We start from the raw sequence: 17938 nt of genomic DNA on the forward strand, positions 1-17938 counted from the left end.
GACCTTAATCCTATAGAAAATTTATGGAGGGGGCTGAAACTTTGAGTTGCCAAGCAACAGCCTAAAAACCCTAAAGATTTAGAGATCTGTAAAAAAGAGTGGACCAAAATCCCTCCTGACATGTGTGCAAACCTGGTCACCAACTACAAGAAATGTCTTACCTCTGTGCTTGCCAACAAGGGGTTCTCCACCAAGTACTAAGTCATGTTTTGCTTGGGGATCAAATACTTATTTCACTCACTGAACTGCAACTCAATCCCTATCATTTACATCAATACACCTATGATAAAAAATTATAGACTCTTCATGTCTTTGTGTGTGGGCAAACTTACAAAATCTGCAGGGGATCAAATACTTATTTCCCCCACTGTAAAAGTAAAATATAACATTTTTAGCTTTGGTACAATCCAGCTTGAGGCTTACTACATGCTAAATGGAACACAGTGGATAATTATTAGATTATTATTATTATAATTATTAGATTGCAGCTGCTAATATAAGGTGTTACTTCAATTTAAAAAAAACACAATACCGATACTATATCATCCCAGTATTATTAAATGGCCAGGGAGATCAAATACAATGAATTGCACAGCCATGTACCTGTTGTCCTCAGGCTATCTGCCAAGAGCATACATGAAAAAGCTGAAGCCCATCTACTATAACAGATTTAAAGATGCACTTGAAATATACATAGGATATTTGTCCTATGACAAGCAGAAATACTATAGATTGAGTTCAAGGCTAATAGATGGGGACCCCAAAGCCACTATGAACTAATAGTGCAACAAATAAGTACTGAAAGAAATTTCACCTCTAGCCCGCTACTTCAGGCCATCTATTAGATATATAATTCAGTTTTCATCCATATTATTTATGACTCCAATAACATGTATGCCAACAGAGTGCCTTGTGGATAAACTTGTTCCAGACAATTTCATTCATATGTGTTCAAAACAATGTTTAAAAATGGATATTATGGAAACATAAATCGAATGCTTCACATGGTATCATTATACCCGTGTGACAGCAAAGTAAAAACAAAGGTACTTATTCAACACTTTAGCGGGAAGATTAATAAGGCAAATTGAAAGTGACACTTATTTGAATAAAGTACATATGCAGTGCAGACACCCACATACATCTGCACATACCCGTGGGGGCTTTTATTGTACCCTCTATGCACAAAGGCCATTTAAAATGACAAAGTTCTGACACTTCTGGATAGTGATGGAGCTTAATACCCCTCTACTGCACACCTTTATTTGCTGGCGAGGCAACCCATAATATAGATTAGGGATGAGCTTTGGGTACAGATAAACATCAGTTTGTCCCATACCAGCCTGTTCACAGTTCGGTGAACAAACTGGCCATATATGGCCAATTTGCCATCATGAATTCTCAAATGCTATTTGGAAACAAACTGGACGGTTATCGTATATTATTGGTCATCGGGTTATATTATTGATCAAATATGGTCATGAATATTTTTGATCAATTAAGCCACCCAGCATTCCTGGCTGGTTTGTTTACAAACAGAAGCCAGCCAGGTATCTGTCATTTTGTGGACGTAACATCATCAGGCAGCAGGTTGTAATGGTATAAGGTCATTGTGATTTATGCTGGATCTACATCACTGAAAGATGTTTACATAATGGGACATTGTTTTTATTTATTTATTCATTTCATTTTTTATTGTAAAGCAATTGAAGGAATTTGTCCAAGGTGTTGATTTGTTTACTTGCTTTTACCTCTAGAAGTAATAAGGGCTACTAATGTATGCCATACACATTCCCCTGGGGGGGGGGGGGGGGGCTGGATATATGGATATCGTTATTCTTATAGCTCTCTCAACAAACCCTCACATCATCTTGGGAACCAGATGTGGGTGAAATGCCCTTGTCCCATTAACATGGGGACAGGTTGCCTTACAATATGGAGATATTTCACCATACACCTCCACGTTTACAAAGTACCATCCCAATATTGACAGGCATGCGGCTTTGTATGGTACAGGAAAAAAAAGGGGGTTCACACTCACTGCCCTTCCTTGGATAGGGCTGTATGCCTGGATAGGGATCTGGTTTGAATTCATAGAGAAAGCTCACTCTGCCCTCCACCCCCATTTTGTTTTACAGGAACAGTATATATTAAGAAGAACAGTATGGAGTGCTTCTGCATCTTGCTTTCCTGCCACTGTCAATGACATCACCCAAGATCCTTTATTAACAGTGTTTAGGGAGCCGACAGTCATTTAGCAGTGGTAATGCAGCAGGACAACATTGTCCAGCAGTGGGTCATGGAAGTGTAACATCATTAGGAAGCAGAGAAACATCATTGAGTGAGCTTGGCTTCCCCCTTGCAGGGTACTTCAATGCAAGGTACATTCCCCCTTGCAAGGTACATCCCAATGTTGGAAGGGATGTGGCCTGGCATGGTTCAGGAGGAGGGGGGTGGGCAAACACTTCCTTCCCTACCTTTTCTGGCCACCCAGGCTAAATGTCTGGATAAGGGTTGTCAATGGAAACCCCACACCAATTTTTCCCTGTAACATCAAGCCCAGCTATGTTATTTTTGGAGGATTTGTGTATTTTCATTGTTGCTCTTTAAGCCATATGAAAAGATCCTCTCCCTGATAAATAGCATTTTTAATAAAAGTTTTTGCATTGGTACATGTCCCCTGTGGCAGTGCCCAACTACCCTTGCCCTTTGTAACAATAGCTTTCAAATTAGACTTGTGAATAATCAGAAAAAAATGCATAGACTTCAATTGGGGTGGTGCAGGTTTTGCAGACATTCTACTGAGTTTACAGAACCTCCTGCAAACCAAACTTAATCTGGCTCACTCATCCTAATAATACAGAGTCAATATAAATGCCAGAAGGAAGCATGGTCCAACACTACCCAGAAGAGTTATATGTTTGCCTTGTTTACAGGATGGGTACATAAAGGGGGCAATAAGGGCTGCATTATGTACCCGTAGGCACATATTTGTGCCAGCATTTTACACTTTAAAAATTTAAAACAAATTGTAAAGATAAAAAAACACACTTACATTAATCATGTAGTTTTTAAAGGAGTATAAAACAATAACCAATATGGCATAGTTCTGCCTTAAGATTCTGTATACTTTCTTTCCATCACACAGTTTTACTTGCCAATCTTTCCACACTCCTTTGATACCTGTTCATACCACCATAGCCAAAGTAGATGTGAGGTTGTATATATGAGCTATAGACATGTTGTATAGGTGCAAATAATTTTGACAGTACTAATTCTGAGTTTTTCACAACGGAAACTAACATATAATTTGTTTGTATTATCATGTTTGTATTCAAAGTATTAGAAATAATAGGTAAGGAGCCTACTTTTGGGCCTGAAACTCCTTGAGGACCTCTTTCCCCTCTCCCTGGAGGACCAAGCTCTCCACGTTCACCCTAGAAGTGTTAATATTAAAATAGACAATGCTTAAGTCATGTACATAGAACAAATAATTAACCAACCAAGAGAGTGTATTAACAACCCACTATATGCACTGCATGCATAATTATTAGGCAAGTTGTATTTTTGAGGATTCATTTAATTATTGAACAAATACAGTGCTCTTGATCAATCTAAAATGTTAATGAACCTCGAACCTGAATATTTAAGAAAGTAAAAGTGAGGTTTTGGCTTTCTTAGGAGAATATCTATGTGTGCACAATTATTGCCCAACTATTAGTGTGCACAATTATTATGCGACTAAATGAAAAAACAAAAGTTTTCCCATCTCACTTGTTTATTTTCATCTGTTAAAGTTAGAATAATAAACAAACTCAAAATTTACAAATCAGCATTTTAAAAAATCAGTGACCAATATAGCCACCCTTCTTTTCAATAACAGTCATAAGTCTTCCATTCATGGAGTCTCTCAGTTTCTTGAGCTGTTTTTTTTTTTTTTTTTTTTTTTTTATTTTTTTTTTTTTTTTATTTTTTTAACCACTCAGTGAAATCAATTTAATAACCATGGGACCACCTCAGCTTACAGCTCAGCGTCCCTTCCATGCAGTCACATCATAGTGTTTGAGCTGTTAACGATCAACATTTTGTGCAGCAGCAACCACAGCCTCCCAGACACTGTTCAAAGAGGTGTACTTTTTTTGTTCACCGTAAATCTCCTGTTTAAGAAGGGCCCACAAGTTCTCAATAGGGTTTAGATAAGGTGAGAAAGGGGGTCATGTCATTATTCTTTCATCTTTAAGGCCTTTACTGGCTAGCAACGCAGTGGAGAATTTCATGCGATTAAGCATTGTCCTGCATAAATATCATGGTCTTCTTGAAAGATGCAGACTTTTTCCAGTACAACTGCTTGAAAAAAGTGTCTTCTAAAAACTGGCAGTAGGTTGGGAGTTGATATTGAGTCCATCTTCAAGCCAAAAAGTTCCAACTAGCTCATCTTTAATAAGACCAGACCATATCAGTACCCGACCTCCACCTTTCTGGCATCTAAGTTTAAGTGGAGCTCTGTACCTGTTACTAATCCAGCCACAGGCCCATCCATCTGGTCCGTCAAGAGTAACTCTCATCTCAGCAGTCCTTCCTTACCTTGGCCATGTCTCTGAGCACTAAACACTTCTTGTACTTCGGGCACTCCAGGTAGGTTGCAATTCTGGAATATGAAAGCACTGGAGAATAATGGGTTCCTGTCAGCTTCATGTTTGATTCTTCTCAAATCTTTGGCAGTTAATGTGTGTCTTTTTTTTCAACACATTTCTTGCAACCCTGTTGATTATTTTCAACAAAATGTTTGATGGTTCTGTGATCATACCCCAATATCTTAGCAATTTCAAGAGTGCTGCATCCCTCTGGAAGACATTTTGGAATTTTTGACTTTTCAGGGTCAGTTAAATCTTTTGTGGCCCATTTTGCCTGAGGAAAAGAAGCCTAATAATTATGCACACCTTGATATAAGATGTTCATCTCCTTAGGCCATGCCCTCCCTCATTACACAAATGCACATCATCTAATATGCTTAAAACCAATAAGCATTAAAGTTTATACAGCTTGAAGTTGGACAATATGCATAAAAATTATGATTTGGTCAAAATAGTCACTTGCTTAATAATTGTGCACACAGTGTATATATAAGCCTATTGATAATGATGATCCTTAAAGATGGAGCATTACATAAACATTCATTAAAAGAGAAATACACTGATGAAAAACTGTTCAAATCATCAGGTGGACATTGACAAATACATTAATGTTAAGCTATAAATTTGAATGAAAAATGCACTGCCACCAGAGACCATGTGATGTAGCCTGCCTAGGTTGTAAGGTACATGAGGAAACAGTAGTATTTATTAATGGTAAATTTTAACTCAATATGATAATGTAATAGCAATTCTGTAGTTTTCAATTAGAGGTCCAATTCAAGGCTCAAACTGAAATTCTAGATTCAAGCATTCATAATAATGCCACATACTTTCAGAGCTGTGATGGACCTTAGAATCATTTTGTGCAGTACATGGATTGATTCTTAGAAGAATCTATTTAAAACTGCCTAATCTGCCATAATAATCTGTCTTTATATGGAAACCCTATAATTAATTATCCAGTTGCTTATTACCATTAAGCCTAAAACTGCAATTTCTGGATCACTATTGGCCGTTAAGCTAAATTTCTCTGCTAATATATTCTAAAGTAGTGTATTAATTTACAAGTAACTACAAAATGCATCTAAGTTCAAACATAATCTTTTTTCTTGTTCATCCATTTCCAGATTTATTTTTTGCCATTTTAAAAGAAGAGCTGAATTAACAGACTCACAATATGCTTATAAATAGGTATACTTAAATAGGTAAAAGAAACACTACAAAGAAGGAACATTTTAATGAGAAAAGCAGCTCTTCCTTTTTTTGCTATCTAAAAACATTTGTGTAAAATCCATTATTATCCCATGAGGTGACAACATTTTACTTTCAATACTGAAATGTATTTCACTTAATTCTGAAATTCATATTTTTGATGATTTTAAGTGTGCTCAGGATTATTAAATCGTGTGTGATTCATGTGAGATCTAATTTCTCATTGACCCTCATTGCATATTTATTTATTTTTCTTGGGGGGGTCGCTGTTACCTAGTTTTGACCAGCACTTGTAAGCCATTGCCAAGGGCAGCAGGGATACAGGGATAGAGAGGGCAACTATAAGCCTTAGGGCCCATTCGCAATGGTGCATTGTGGTAAAGTGACTTAAAACACACAGCAACATATAAGGATAAGTGTCATGCTTTGTGATATGTTTTATTTTGAATCACACCTCAATGCACCTAGGCAGTACTCCATAGCTCATTTGTGTTACAGCACACCACAAAGCACATATTGCGAAAATTGCTGCATGACCCATTATTAATTTGTTGTGGGGCATTGAATGCCTTTTTAAATTCATAAGCTGCCTAACACAATGCACATTAAACACACAAATGCAAAATAACGAACAGCTTTAATAATATACACAATTTAACTTTTTCCTTTTATATTTAGTACTTTTTGGTACTTTTTGATACAAGGGCTAGAGCTTGCGCAAGTAGACATTGTAAAATAGGTGTGCCACTATAGAGACCCTGTATACAAGTTATTATTATTAAACAAGATTTATATAGTGCCAACAGTTGCATTAATTGTGGACTGTCTTACATGATTTATACAACTATAGTACTATCATTATTATGACACTGCTTAAAACAATATACAAAAGCAAGTTATACAAAGTAGAATGAGCATGCATAGAAAGAAGAATATATTTTACATGGATTTTATTTAATAGAAAAGGCAATGGTATTATGACTCATAGCAGCTATTATTAAATCATACTTCATTGGTCATCTCAATGTGAGCTGTTGAAAACTTGTTTAGGGGGTTTTAGGCTGCTTCCAACAATATGCCTTTGTACTATATAATTTCAAGAAACTTTTTCGAAAGTCCAACACTAACTAACCAGAGAGTACAGCAATGGGCATCCACCACGATCTAATGTTTACTTTTGCGTGTATGGCCATCTTTAGAACAACATTAGCTCTTACCTTGGTTCCTGGAAGGCCTGGTAGGCCAGGTTCTCCTTGAGGTCCAAGGAATCCTGGTTCCCCCTTCAGAAAGCATACATTGTTAGTAGGAACATGTAAAGTATATAACTAACATATGAAACATTGAATATGAACCGTATTGGTGGAAATAAAATGTAAAAAGTAAAGAGAATATAAATATAAATATAAAAAGTAAAGAAAACTATGTTTCATTACAGGTATCAAAAGAATCACATGGAAAAAGTTATGAACCTATCCGTTTTTTTCAACCTACATAATTTAAAGCTCAATTGATCCTTCCATTAAAATCAGCTAAATACATTCCAGGTGCATCAAATGAAAAAGTGTTCAGTGTCACACAGGTTGTTTCCATTCTAATGTATTCATAGCTATCTGTTAAAAAGACTCCTGCCAATACCATCTGAGTGGGACCCTTAGGTTTGACATGCACTCTACCACGTCAGATCTACCAAGTCTGTAATTAGCAAAGCGCATGCTCCCCACCGATTGGAGAACTCTGTCTCAGAAGGGGCTGTGTCAGACTTCTGCAAAGAGATTACTGCTTCTCCACTGAGAGGAGGATCCTATTCTACAGCATCTTTCTGAGGGAATGGCTTTTCTATTCAGGGTAGACATGTGCAATTTGTTTTGTAACTATTGAAATTCGGCCAAATTTTGCATCTTTCCGACATTCGTATGCATCTGAATGTCCAAAGAAAAAAATAGCAAATTTCAATGAATACAAAAGAAATTATAACGAAAATAATGAATGAATGTGGCATGATTCGTTAATTTGTTAGAGGTCTAATAAAACAAAAGGTCATCTCTGAGTAAATCTTATAGTCCTATTTTGTGCTGGAGGTTGGATTACTGGCAAGTGGCAAAGTGCATTCCTGAGAACTGAGTGAGAAGGGTGTTGTATTGTATTTGAGCATAGGAGAAGAGATATTGTCAGTGTGTGTGATAATGGATTCAATAAACAAAGAACTTTCCAAACTACAAATCGTTATCACAAATATATTCACATACATAAGTAACAAATTATCAGAAAATGAAACAATTAAACAATAAAACAAACAGATTCGTTATAGCGAATATCTGTTCTCTACAGAAATAATGAATCATCTGAAAACAAATTAGCATAACATAATGAATATAATTGAACCAAATTATATATTTTACGACTGAAAACAAAACGAAACAAAATTTTCCATCGTGCACAAGTCTAATTTCTGAAAACAAACTATAGGACTTTGCACACTTTCTCTATTGATTCATGTTAATTGTATTTGGGCTTCATACTTCCATTACATATATATATATATATATATATATATATATATATATATAGGAAGTATAAAGCCCGAATACAATTAAGATGCTGCAGAACCCAGAGCAACCAATCAGATAACATCTTTCCCTAGACTGAGTACTGCAAAAACTGATATCTGTTTTGGGGGAACAGCTCACAATTCCTCTTTGCGCATTTATATTTAAAAAAATATATTTAAAAAATATATCTCTGGATTTCATATTTCACTTATTAAATGTGGTCCATATGTGTGTATGTATATATATATATATATATATATATATATATATATATATATATATATATATATATATATATATATAGATAGATAGATAGATAGATAGATAGATAGATCTATAGCTAGATATCTATAGATATATATACATATTGACCACATTTAATAAGTGAAATATGAAATAACTACCTACAGATCCAGAAATATTTTTTTAAATATAAATGCTCAACGAGGAATTGTGACCTGTAAAATAAAACAGATATCAGTTTTTGCAGTACTCAGTCTAGGGAAAGATGTTATCTGATTGGTTGTTCTGGGGTTCTGCAATACAATATTGCCCTTAGCCCTATTATATTAAGGATGATAGTTTATATTAGTTAAACATTGTTATCAAATGATGGAACAAGATACTGAAAAAGCAAAAGAACTATTTCATAAGGTCCATAAGTCAATACAATGCACAGCTCTAAGCAGGGAAAAATTGTTACATAGCCCACACACAGAGTGTTGTTAGAAAACATTATCGAGCATTTACAGATGGAAGGCTGTTAGCTTTCTCATGCAATGTATCTTTATATGAAAATAGATAACATCCTCTACATCCTATCACACAAAAATAATCAGTCATTTACTTTCTCCATGGCCTGCACTGCAATGGGCAAATCTGGTTACATTTGTACATTTATTGACTGTGCATTAAACTTGTAAACTACAAAGTATATCAGCTGCATTCAAAATTGCATGCAGGAATAAAAAAATAAAAAACATGTTATAAGTGTGGTTAACATGTAGGCTCATTGTAGAACACACCAATCATTGCCACAACAAGCATCATTCAACGTCTTTCATCATTATCTGTTCTTCAACGGGATATAGTTCTTCCTATACTACTCACTCTATATAACCTGTAGAATGTGCCATTCCATATGCAAACTCTGCACATTTGCCAAAAACCTTTATTCAGCGCATATCCCATTCTATAGAGTAGGATATGTGTTTTAAAGCTCCGACACAACTGTGAATTGTTGGCCACCTAACACTTCATAGAGATGTCACAACTGATATCATGTAACTTACAAAGGCAATACAAAATAGTTCACTATAATTCGAATAAAAGAGATTCTTAAGGAAATGCATACATCACTAGGCTATTGAAAATGTATTTGATTAGAACTGATTAGACTAGATTAGATTGATTAGTTTGGATTGATAAGATTAGCTATAGGTATCTTGCTTATAGATGAAAAAAAGACTTAATTTTATAATATATGTGCTTATTTCTATCATGTAAAAATAAATATAATATAAAATAAAGACAATACACAGTTTAGGTGAGATGAAAAAAGAAAACAACATGAGAAAAGGTACTGAAAATATTCAAAACTCATTTTGATTATAAAGTAACTGAATTTGATATACATTGATAAATAGTTTGATATCTTTGTGAGTCAATGACGCTTAGATATACTGGGGTTGATTACTAAAGGGGAAAAAGACTGTGCACTTTGCAAACCAAAGTTGCACTCTGTAAGTGCAATTGCTCCAGAGCTTAGTAAATGAGCAGAAACTCTGTTGACTTCCATCATCCAATCATGTGCAAGCAAAAATTCATTTTTTTTTTATTCTCCTTGCACGTAATTGGGTACTCTTTGCAAAGTGAAGCCTGAGCTCATTTACTAAGCTCTGAAGCAACTGTACTTGCAGAGGGAAACTGCACTTTGCAGAGTGCACAGTCTATTTACCTTTAGTATCTTGCAAAAAGTGTACTAATTCATATTACTTTGTTGAAAAGATAAAATACTATTTCCATCACAGGCAATTAGACTGTTGGCTGAATTAGAGCAATCAACATACTACTTAACAGTATGCTCTGTGTAAAGATACACTACACATTACACTACACTACACATTTACCAAATGTTCACAAAAGATTCACTGCAGATTGACAAAGTTTCACCAGTTTGAACATTTAGCCCTGGAAGTGCGCAAGTCACCAAACCGCAAGTCACATGTGATACAGTGTGATGTGATTTGAGTCCATTCATTTTGAATGGGCTCAAATTGTACTGCATTGCACCAAAGAAGAGCAGGCACCTTTTTTGGAGCCGCACTACAACTAGATCACGTTTTGTATCTTGCAATCCAGTGCAGGCAAGCTACACTGCGTTTGGGTTGTTGTTAACTTTGTATTGACACTTGCAAATACAGTTTGATTGCAATTTGTTATGGGGAAAAAATACAGGGATTGCTGCTTTTCCTGCACTGCATATGTGTAAGCCTAGGCTTAGCCACATATCATCATAATTAGGTTATAAAAGTGGTGAATGTTGCCGTAGAACGTACAGCAAAAAACAATGACTCATGCATGGCAAATGTGCCTAGATTCATCAGAGTTTAATAAATATGCCCCTAGGTAATCACAATGTTTAATATGCAATACACACTGAGAGGAGCTTAACTGCCTGGATGGATCACCTTGATTACCATTAATGAATTGAGTGTGGTGAGGATTAAAAATTAATTTGTATCTACCTATGCATTGTAATGAATTAGAGGAGCGCTCAGATTTACCGTTAATAATAAGATGTCAAGCACATTTTTTAAAGTTTGCACATACTGTATCTAATCACTTGTTGTAGTTTAACACCTAAGATCCTTTTTTGTGGAACTATTTAGTTTGCTCATTCACTAAGTCAGACCAAAAAAATCAAGAAAACAACCATGAAAAATCACTTAATCTGGCCGCAATGAACTGAAACCCTGGTTTCTCTGTGGTACTGCACTCTGTATATCCCTACTGCTCTGTGCAGTAGTGGTAGTAGTCTTAGCCCTTGTACACACGGTCGGACATTCCGACCACAAAATCCTGATTTTTTCTGATGAATTTTGTCCAAAACTGGTGTTGCTTACACACAGTCGGACAAAGTTGTCGGAAAATCCGATCGTTCGGAACGTGATGACGTTCGTTCGTTACGACGGGACTACGTTCAGGCTAGTAGCCAATAGCTTTGGTCTCATAATTTGATCTAAGCATGCGTGGCATGCTTCCGATCGGAATTCTCTACAAACGATCGGACAAAGTCCGATCGGATCGCGTTGTCAGAAAATTTTATATCCAGCTCTCGAACTTTGTTGGTCTGATATTCCGGCGGAAAAAGTCCAATGGAGCGCAAACACGGTCGGATTATCCGACAACATCGTCCAATCGGACATTTTCCCTCGGAATGTCCGACCGTGTGTACAAGGGCTAAGTGTTGGTTCACATCTATGTGTACCAGGAACGTGCACAAAATTGTGTACTTTCCTGACATGCACACAAACATGCTCCTCTTTAGCTGATGGCACTCCATGTGCCAGCAAACGCAAGCAATTTCTTTCCACATGTTTTCCCTATGTTTCTCACAGGTAGAGCAGCCCATTAAGGTATATAGGCTGCCCTACACACATCAAGCATAGATGTAAACCAAGAATTAGGGTATAAAGCCCCATACACACTATTCGATTTTCTGCTGATTTTTTCCTTCAGATTTACCAAAACCATATAATATGACGGGACTATAAAGAGGCCAGTAGCCAATAGCTTTCGTCTCATAATTTATTCTGAGCATGCCTACACACGATCGGAATTTAAACTATCAGATTTTGTTGTTGGAAAATTTTAGATCCAGATCTCAAACTTTGTGTGTTGGAAATTCCGTCAGAAAAAGTCAGATGGAGCCCATACACGATTGGAATATCCGACAACATAATCCAATCGCACATTTTCCGTCGGAAAGTCTGACCGTATGTACAGGGCATAAGACTTTCCAGTTGTGAGTTTGCCTTTCTACTGACTGAAAAATCTAATTGATACAATAGCCAATAAAATATACCTTAATTTTCCCAAATTTAAATTCAGCAACATTTCCTACCTGGCCCAATCAAAAACTTCCAAAGAGCTCACCTGCAGTTAATTTGTTTGGACACAAACGAATGGCCCGTACACACAATCCAAAGATCGTACAACAGATCGTATGACTTTTTTGCTTAACCCCCCAAGCGGTAATCCCGAGTGTGGCTCGGGTTAGGAATTTACTGATAGGAGAGGTAACCCCGAGCTAGACTCTGGATCGCTTCGCTGGATGCAGGGGAGGACACAGTGAGACTTACTTACCTTGTCCCCTGGATCCAGCGATGTCCTCTGCGCTGTGTGATCGAGCTGTTCTCCGCTCGATTCACAGTGCCAAATGCCGCCGAGCTCCGTTCCCTGCGACGTTACGGCGCACGTGAGCGGAGAATGGCGGCAAATTTAAAAAAGTAAAAGCACACAAAACACACACAGCACTGTAATCTTACAGATTACAGTGCTGTATTAAAAATTACACACCCCTTTGTCCCTAGTGGTCTGTGCAATGCCCTGCATGCACTTTTATATTATAAATACTGTTTTTTCTGCCTGGAATTTGGAGATTGTCCATAGCAACCAAAAACTGTCCCTTTTTCAGTGTTTTAGGATTTGATAACAATATTGAATATTTTTTATTATTCTTTATTATATTATAAACTTTTTCATACCTGGGATGTCTGCTAGACTCTGGTTTGAACATATTTAAGAGAGTTATTCCTAAGAATTACAGGACTACAATATAAGACGCCAAATTTCCATGCAAAATAATTGTACCTCTTTCAGCACCTAAATCCAGACTGAATCATACCATCAGGGAGGTTAATAGTCGCAAGTAGAAATTTAATACGTAACTAAAGTCATAAAAATTCTCATACAACAGAAAAAAAATTGTAAGTGAGGTCACGTGTTGTATTGTATTTGTATTGTATTTTCGGATGACAACTATACTGACTAAATGAAAATTGTACGATCTGGTATCGTACGGGAAAAATTTTCGTGCTTGTCCGATCTAATAATAATCGGACAAACTGTCGTGATTGGTTCTCGAAAGTAGTGTACACACGATCCGAAAATCGTGCGATTCTTCTTCGGATGACAGTTTTCGTACGATATTGGGATCGTGTGTACAGGCCATTAGCAATACTTATACAAAGCCACATGTATTGCCAGTTCTAAAGGAAAATGGCATTAAAAGCACATGTAGGAAAAATGGAGACATGTAGAAAAGGTAAGGACGAACTGACAGTTGTTTGCAAAGTCATTAGACAGAAGCAAATCAATACAGTAATCAATGGTAGAAGCCAAAAGAAAGATTGCATAATGAGACAACTGAAATAGCTAATCTCATTAAAAGATGATAATTAGCGGTGAGAAAAAGAAGGTCATTACTATGGAGAAAAAATAAGCAATGTGACAACTTGCGTGTTTAATAATAAGACATTTAATGATAGACTTTCAATGTATGTGTGAAATTAAAGCATCATCCATGAAGATTGGGCAGCGTATGTAATAACACCTGGGCGATAATGAGCAGGCAATAATCAGAAGTGTTTGTAATCAGCTGATTATGTTTCAAGTATTTTGGAAAATCTCTGTTTAGTAATTATTTCAATAAATACATTATTTATTCTCACCTGAACCAAAGCCAAATAGGCAAGATAGATCACAATTGATTTGTTAATTGTGCAGTTATTCTTCAGACACATAGGGCACATCTCTTGCATAAAGACTGTTGGATGGAGAACTAACTTCACTCTGCGTTATTTAAAATAAACAACAACTGCAGTATCTAGGACTCTTAATGCTGCACTTGCCTTTTATTCCGGTTTCTTTCCCCAACAGTTCCCCCCTCTGGGTATAGTGTTAGAAAGCTTGCTATTCGCAAGATGGCTGCTGCATAAGTCTTTTTTTTTCTGAAAAGGTCAAATATTCCTTTAAGCAAAAAGAAGTCTTGTGTAAGCTCTAAGGTACTGTAGTCAGAGTTTACGTAAAGCTAAAGACTCTCATCCCCCTCCTGACAATGCGGGGTCAGGGCAATTTGCTGCTCAGACATCTTATGTGTGGGAAGAAAGGGAGACAGAAACATGCTACTCACAGCTTAAAATACTAATTTTAGCCCTGGGCTCTCAGAGCTTCCTATACACAGACCATGCTGTGTCTAATAGTACTGTGACCAACAAAGTTACTCTCCCTCTTCCTAGTCACCAACAAGTAGAGGATCTGCTGTGTGGGGACAGAAGAAGAGAAATGTCACAGGACTCTATGACAAAGGCTGTGTTGCAGCCATAGAGAGCAAGATAGAGGGCAATAGAGGACAATAGAGGGCACTGTGATTGGCTGCTGTGCAGCCTGGGAGGAAGAAGATACTGCTAGGAGCTGAAACTATGGGGAATATAGATTCCAGCAGATGGTTAACTATCAAGCCAAGGACTAGATGGGACTAAAGAAAAAAGAAGGTAGAGAAGCCTTGAGTCTGGGCAGTCTTATGGGGAAAGTGAGATGTGACAATCAGAGTGGGCTGTTGTGTTTGCTGCAGTATCGGAGAGAGGGAAGGAGGCTGGGCTGCGACATCTAGTCCTGAGTCAACCATCAACATCACCAGTTACGCATGCAGGGAGTAGGAGGAGGCTTAAACACAGATTGCTTGGTGGTGAGATGACCACAACTTACTTGCCCATTTCTTAAAAGGACAGTGTAACCTTAGGATATAATTTGGGAGCCTATGCCCTGTACTGTGGGAAACCTGAGTGCTTCAATGCAGATATCCCAACAGATACACTGGCCAGTGGGAGGGGTTTGTAAAGACTGAAGGAACGTTATCTTCCAGTACCACTCTTTTACTTAAGACCTCCCTAGTTTCAGGGTTCAGGTGCAGAGATACTCATTCCTCTTATTGTTTGTGGTGTTGTGCCAATTTTTTATGTGTTATTGCTATAGCCATACTGTTTTGTTGCCTTGTTGGGGGTATTTCCTAAATTATTCTTCCTTATTTAGCTTTGGTGTGTCAGAGCATGGCATTGCCCAAAAGGCCATTGTCATCTGCACCAGGAGACCCATAGATGTATCAGTGCCCTTTGGTCAAGAAAGATAAACAGAACAGAGGGGAGCAAAGGGAAGGTGAGTAGATGTGGAAGACGGGCACTTTAATGAACATCTTCTTCCTGCATGAACAAAGGCAGCTCACTGGAAATTAAAGAAATTAAGGAAATTAAAGAATAAGTTAATCTTTGTAAAAAAAATTATAATAATAATAATAAATGCACATCTCTTTGATTGTAAAAGAAAATATGCATTTATTATTTTATTTAGTAGAAGCCTGCAAAGCATTGCACCCTTTATCAGCTGATAGCGGGTGCAATGCAGGACTCTTGTAGACTGTCAGTGTAAGCTGTCTGCTTGTACCTCTTACGATCAGGCAGTTATACGCTAACAGGAAGCATCAATGAACTACCCAGAGCACTCAACAGCGCCATGGTCTTTCATTGAGAACTACAAGCTGACAGCCACAAAGGCTGTTGGTAGTTGAATTTCCCACATTTACAGAACGACAGTGTCAGGTGGACGGAGCCCCGCATGGCTGCATTTTTTTTTTTATTGTGACCACTCACTGTCACAATGGGGGGGGGGGGGGGTTGGAGGGAAGGGTGCAGGGGCTGCTGCATCAGTAACATTTCATATTACATGTTGAATATGGGTGTAATGTGTAATAAGTTATGAAAGGTGAAGTAAGTCTGCAACACTTACCTTCCTTCCAGCAATACTATGGGGGTTATTTACTAAAGGAAAATCAACTTTGCACTGCAAGTGCACTTGAAAGTGCACTAAAAGTGCACTTGGAAGTGCAGTCGCTGTAGATCTGAGGGGGACATGCAAAGAAAAAAAACAGCATTTTAGATTGCACACGACTGGATGATAAAATCAGCAGAGCTTCCACTCATTTCAGATCTACCCCTTAGATTGAGGGCGAATGCACTTCAAAGTGCACTTTCAATTACAAGTGCCTTTCGTAAATAACCTCCTATGTCTACAAACTCCCTCATTGACATGGACAGCTATGATGTGCTGTTCATACTTGCACATTACAGCTAAAGCCCACCCAGATTTCGTTATTTTGTTTAGCCTTTCTTTCTTTTATTTTATTATCATCTGGTGATCTAGCCAGTCTGTTGTTTTTTTTAAAAGAACAAGCTCTCTTCCAAATCTATGAGTTTACAGGGTTGAGTCAAACCATTTAACACTGGCAGGAGTGCCTACAATAATCATCTTTTGTTAATTCCTGTAAAACCTTTATCCCAAAAAGAAAAACAAAAAGTTAGCTGTAAATGATTATAAAATTCACTGGAGTTTGGCTTCAATTTGTTAAGTATTTAAATCTGATAGTACATTTTCCTTTCCCCTTTCCCTAGACTGACAATGCTGCTGTCTGCTGTGCTCATTGTGCTCATGCATCCAGAGTGGGGACACTCTAATGCAGAAGGTGTGTTACTGGCCAGATCACCAGGTGAAAACAAAGTGAAAAAAGCCTAAATAAGGTAAACTAATGCAGCCACTGCAACTAATGATTGGTAAGCTGCAATATATAAAATTTTTGGTTTTGGGTTTAAGGCCCCTTTCACACGGACGGGCCGTATGTCTGTTTTTCATTCATCCGTTTTCGGATGAAAAATGGACATACATGCATACCTATGAGATAGCGGATGTCAACGGATGAACATCCGCTGACATCAGTCTCTGCTATGCTCTGTTTCTGTTGACGGAGGAAAACCCTATTTTTCCATCCGTCTGCGGATCATATTGGATGAAAACGGACTCTATGATTCGTCTACATCCAATCTCCCATAGGGGAGAGCGGCGTTCTGACAGGTCCGTCCCTGCACAGTGTGCAGAGGCAGACCTGTCATCGTCCTGCTTGACGGATCGATCCCCTGCTGAGCAAAGCTGAGCCCGTACACGGACACGTCCGTGTGAAAAGGCCCTAACACTGCTTTAACGCTGGGCCCCAGAGGTGCTGCTGCATGGCCCTTAGCGTTAACAGTTATGAATACTGTTGTAGACTGCAATGCAAAGCATCTGGGAAGTGTGAGCGAGCAAACAGCACCAAAGGGATTTGAAAATAGCTTGTAATGGCAAACAGAGTGTGGTTATGTATTAAAAAGAAAAGCAAACAGTGAATCATGTACATTATTCTGCATTTTGCTTAATGTTCTACTTACTACTTCTAGTAAGTTGCAGCTTTTCAGTATGGAAAGTTTTACGGCTTTTCAGAAATCTCATTGCTCTATACTACCAATATAAAAATTAGACTAGACTGCTTAGCATTTAGAACACCAGTTGAAGCCAAAATTATAACCACTTCTAAGTTATTTGAGGATTTATGCTACACGTGGAAAAGAATCGTTAGCTTTGTAACTTTTTTCAGCCTATGCCTGTCTTAGTCCTGTA

General features: G+C 37.5%; 1 protein-coding gene across 1 annotated transcript in view; it reads right to left on the bottom strand.

Moving 5' to 3' along the window:
* COL25A1 (collagen type XXV alpha 1 chain) overlaps window positions 1-17938 on the bottom strand; it is a 586562-nt gene that overhangs the window by 69990 nt on the left and 498634 nt on the right. The window contains exons 19-20 of the mRNA XM_077476703.1: window positions 7064-7126; window positions 3369-3437 (exon numbers count right to left, since the gene is read on the bottom strand). Of these exons, the coding sequence (XP_077332829.1) occupies window positions 3369-3437; window positions 7064-7126 (132 nt within the window). The remainder of the gene's footprint in view (window positions 1-3368; window positions 3438-7063; window positions 7127-17938) is intronic.

The sequence above is a fragment of the Lithobates pipiens genome, unplaced genomic scaffold, assembly GCF_037356315.1.
Source record: "Lithobates pipiens isolate NorthernLeopardFrog02 unplaced genomic scaffold, aLitPip1_a1.2 Scaffold_13, whole genome shotgun sequence".
NCBI classification, from domain to species: domain Eukaryota; kingdom Metazoa; phylum Chordata; class Amphibia; order Anura; family Ranidae; genus Lithobates; species Lithobates pipiens.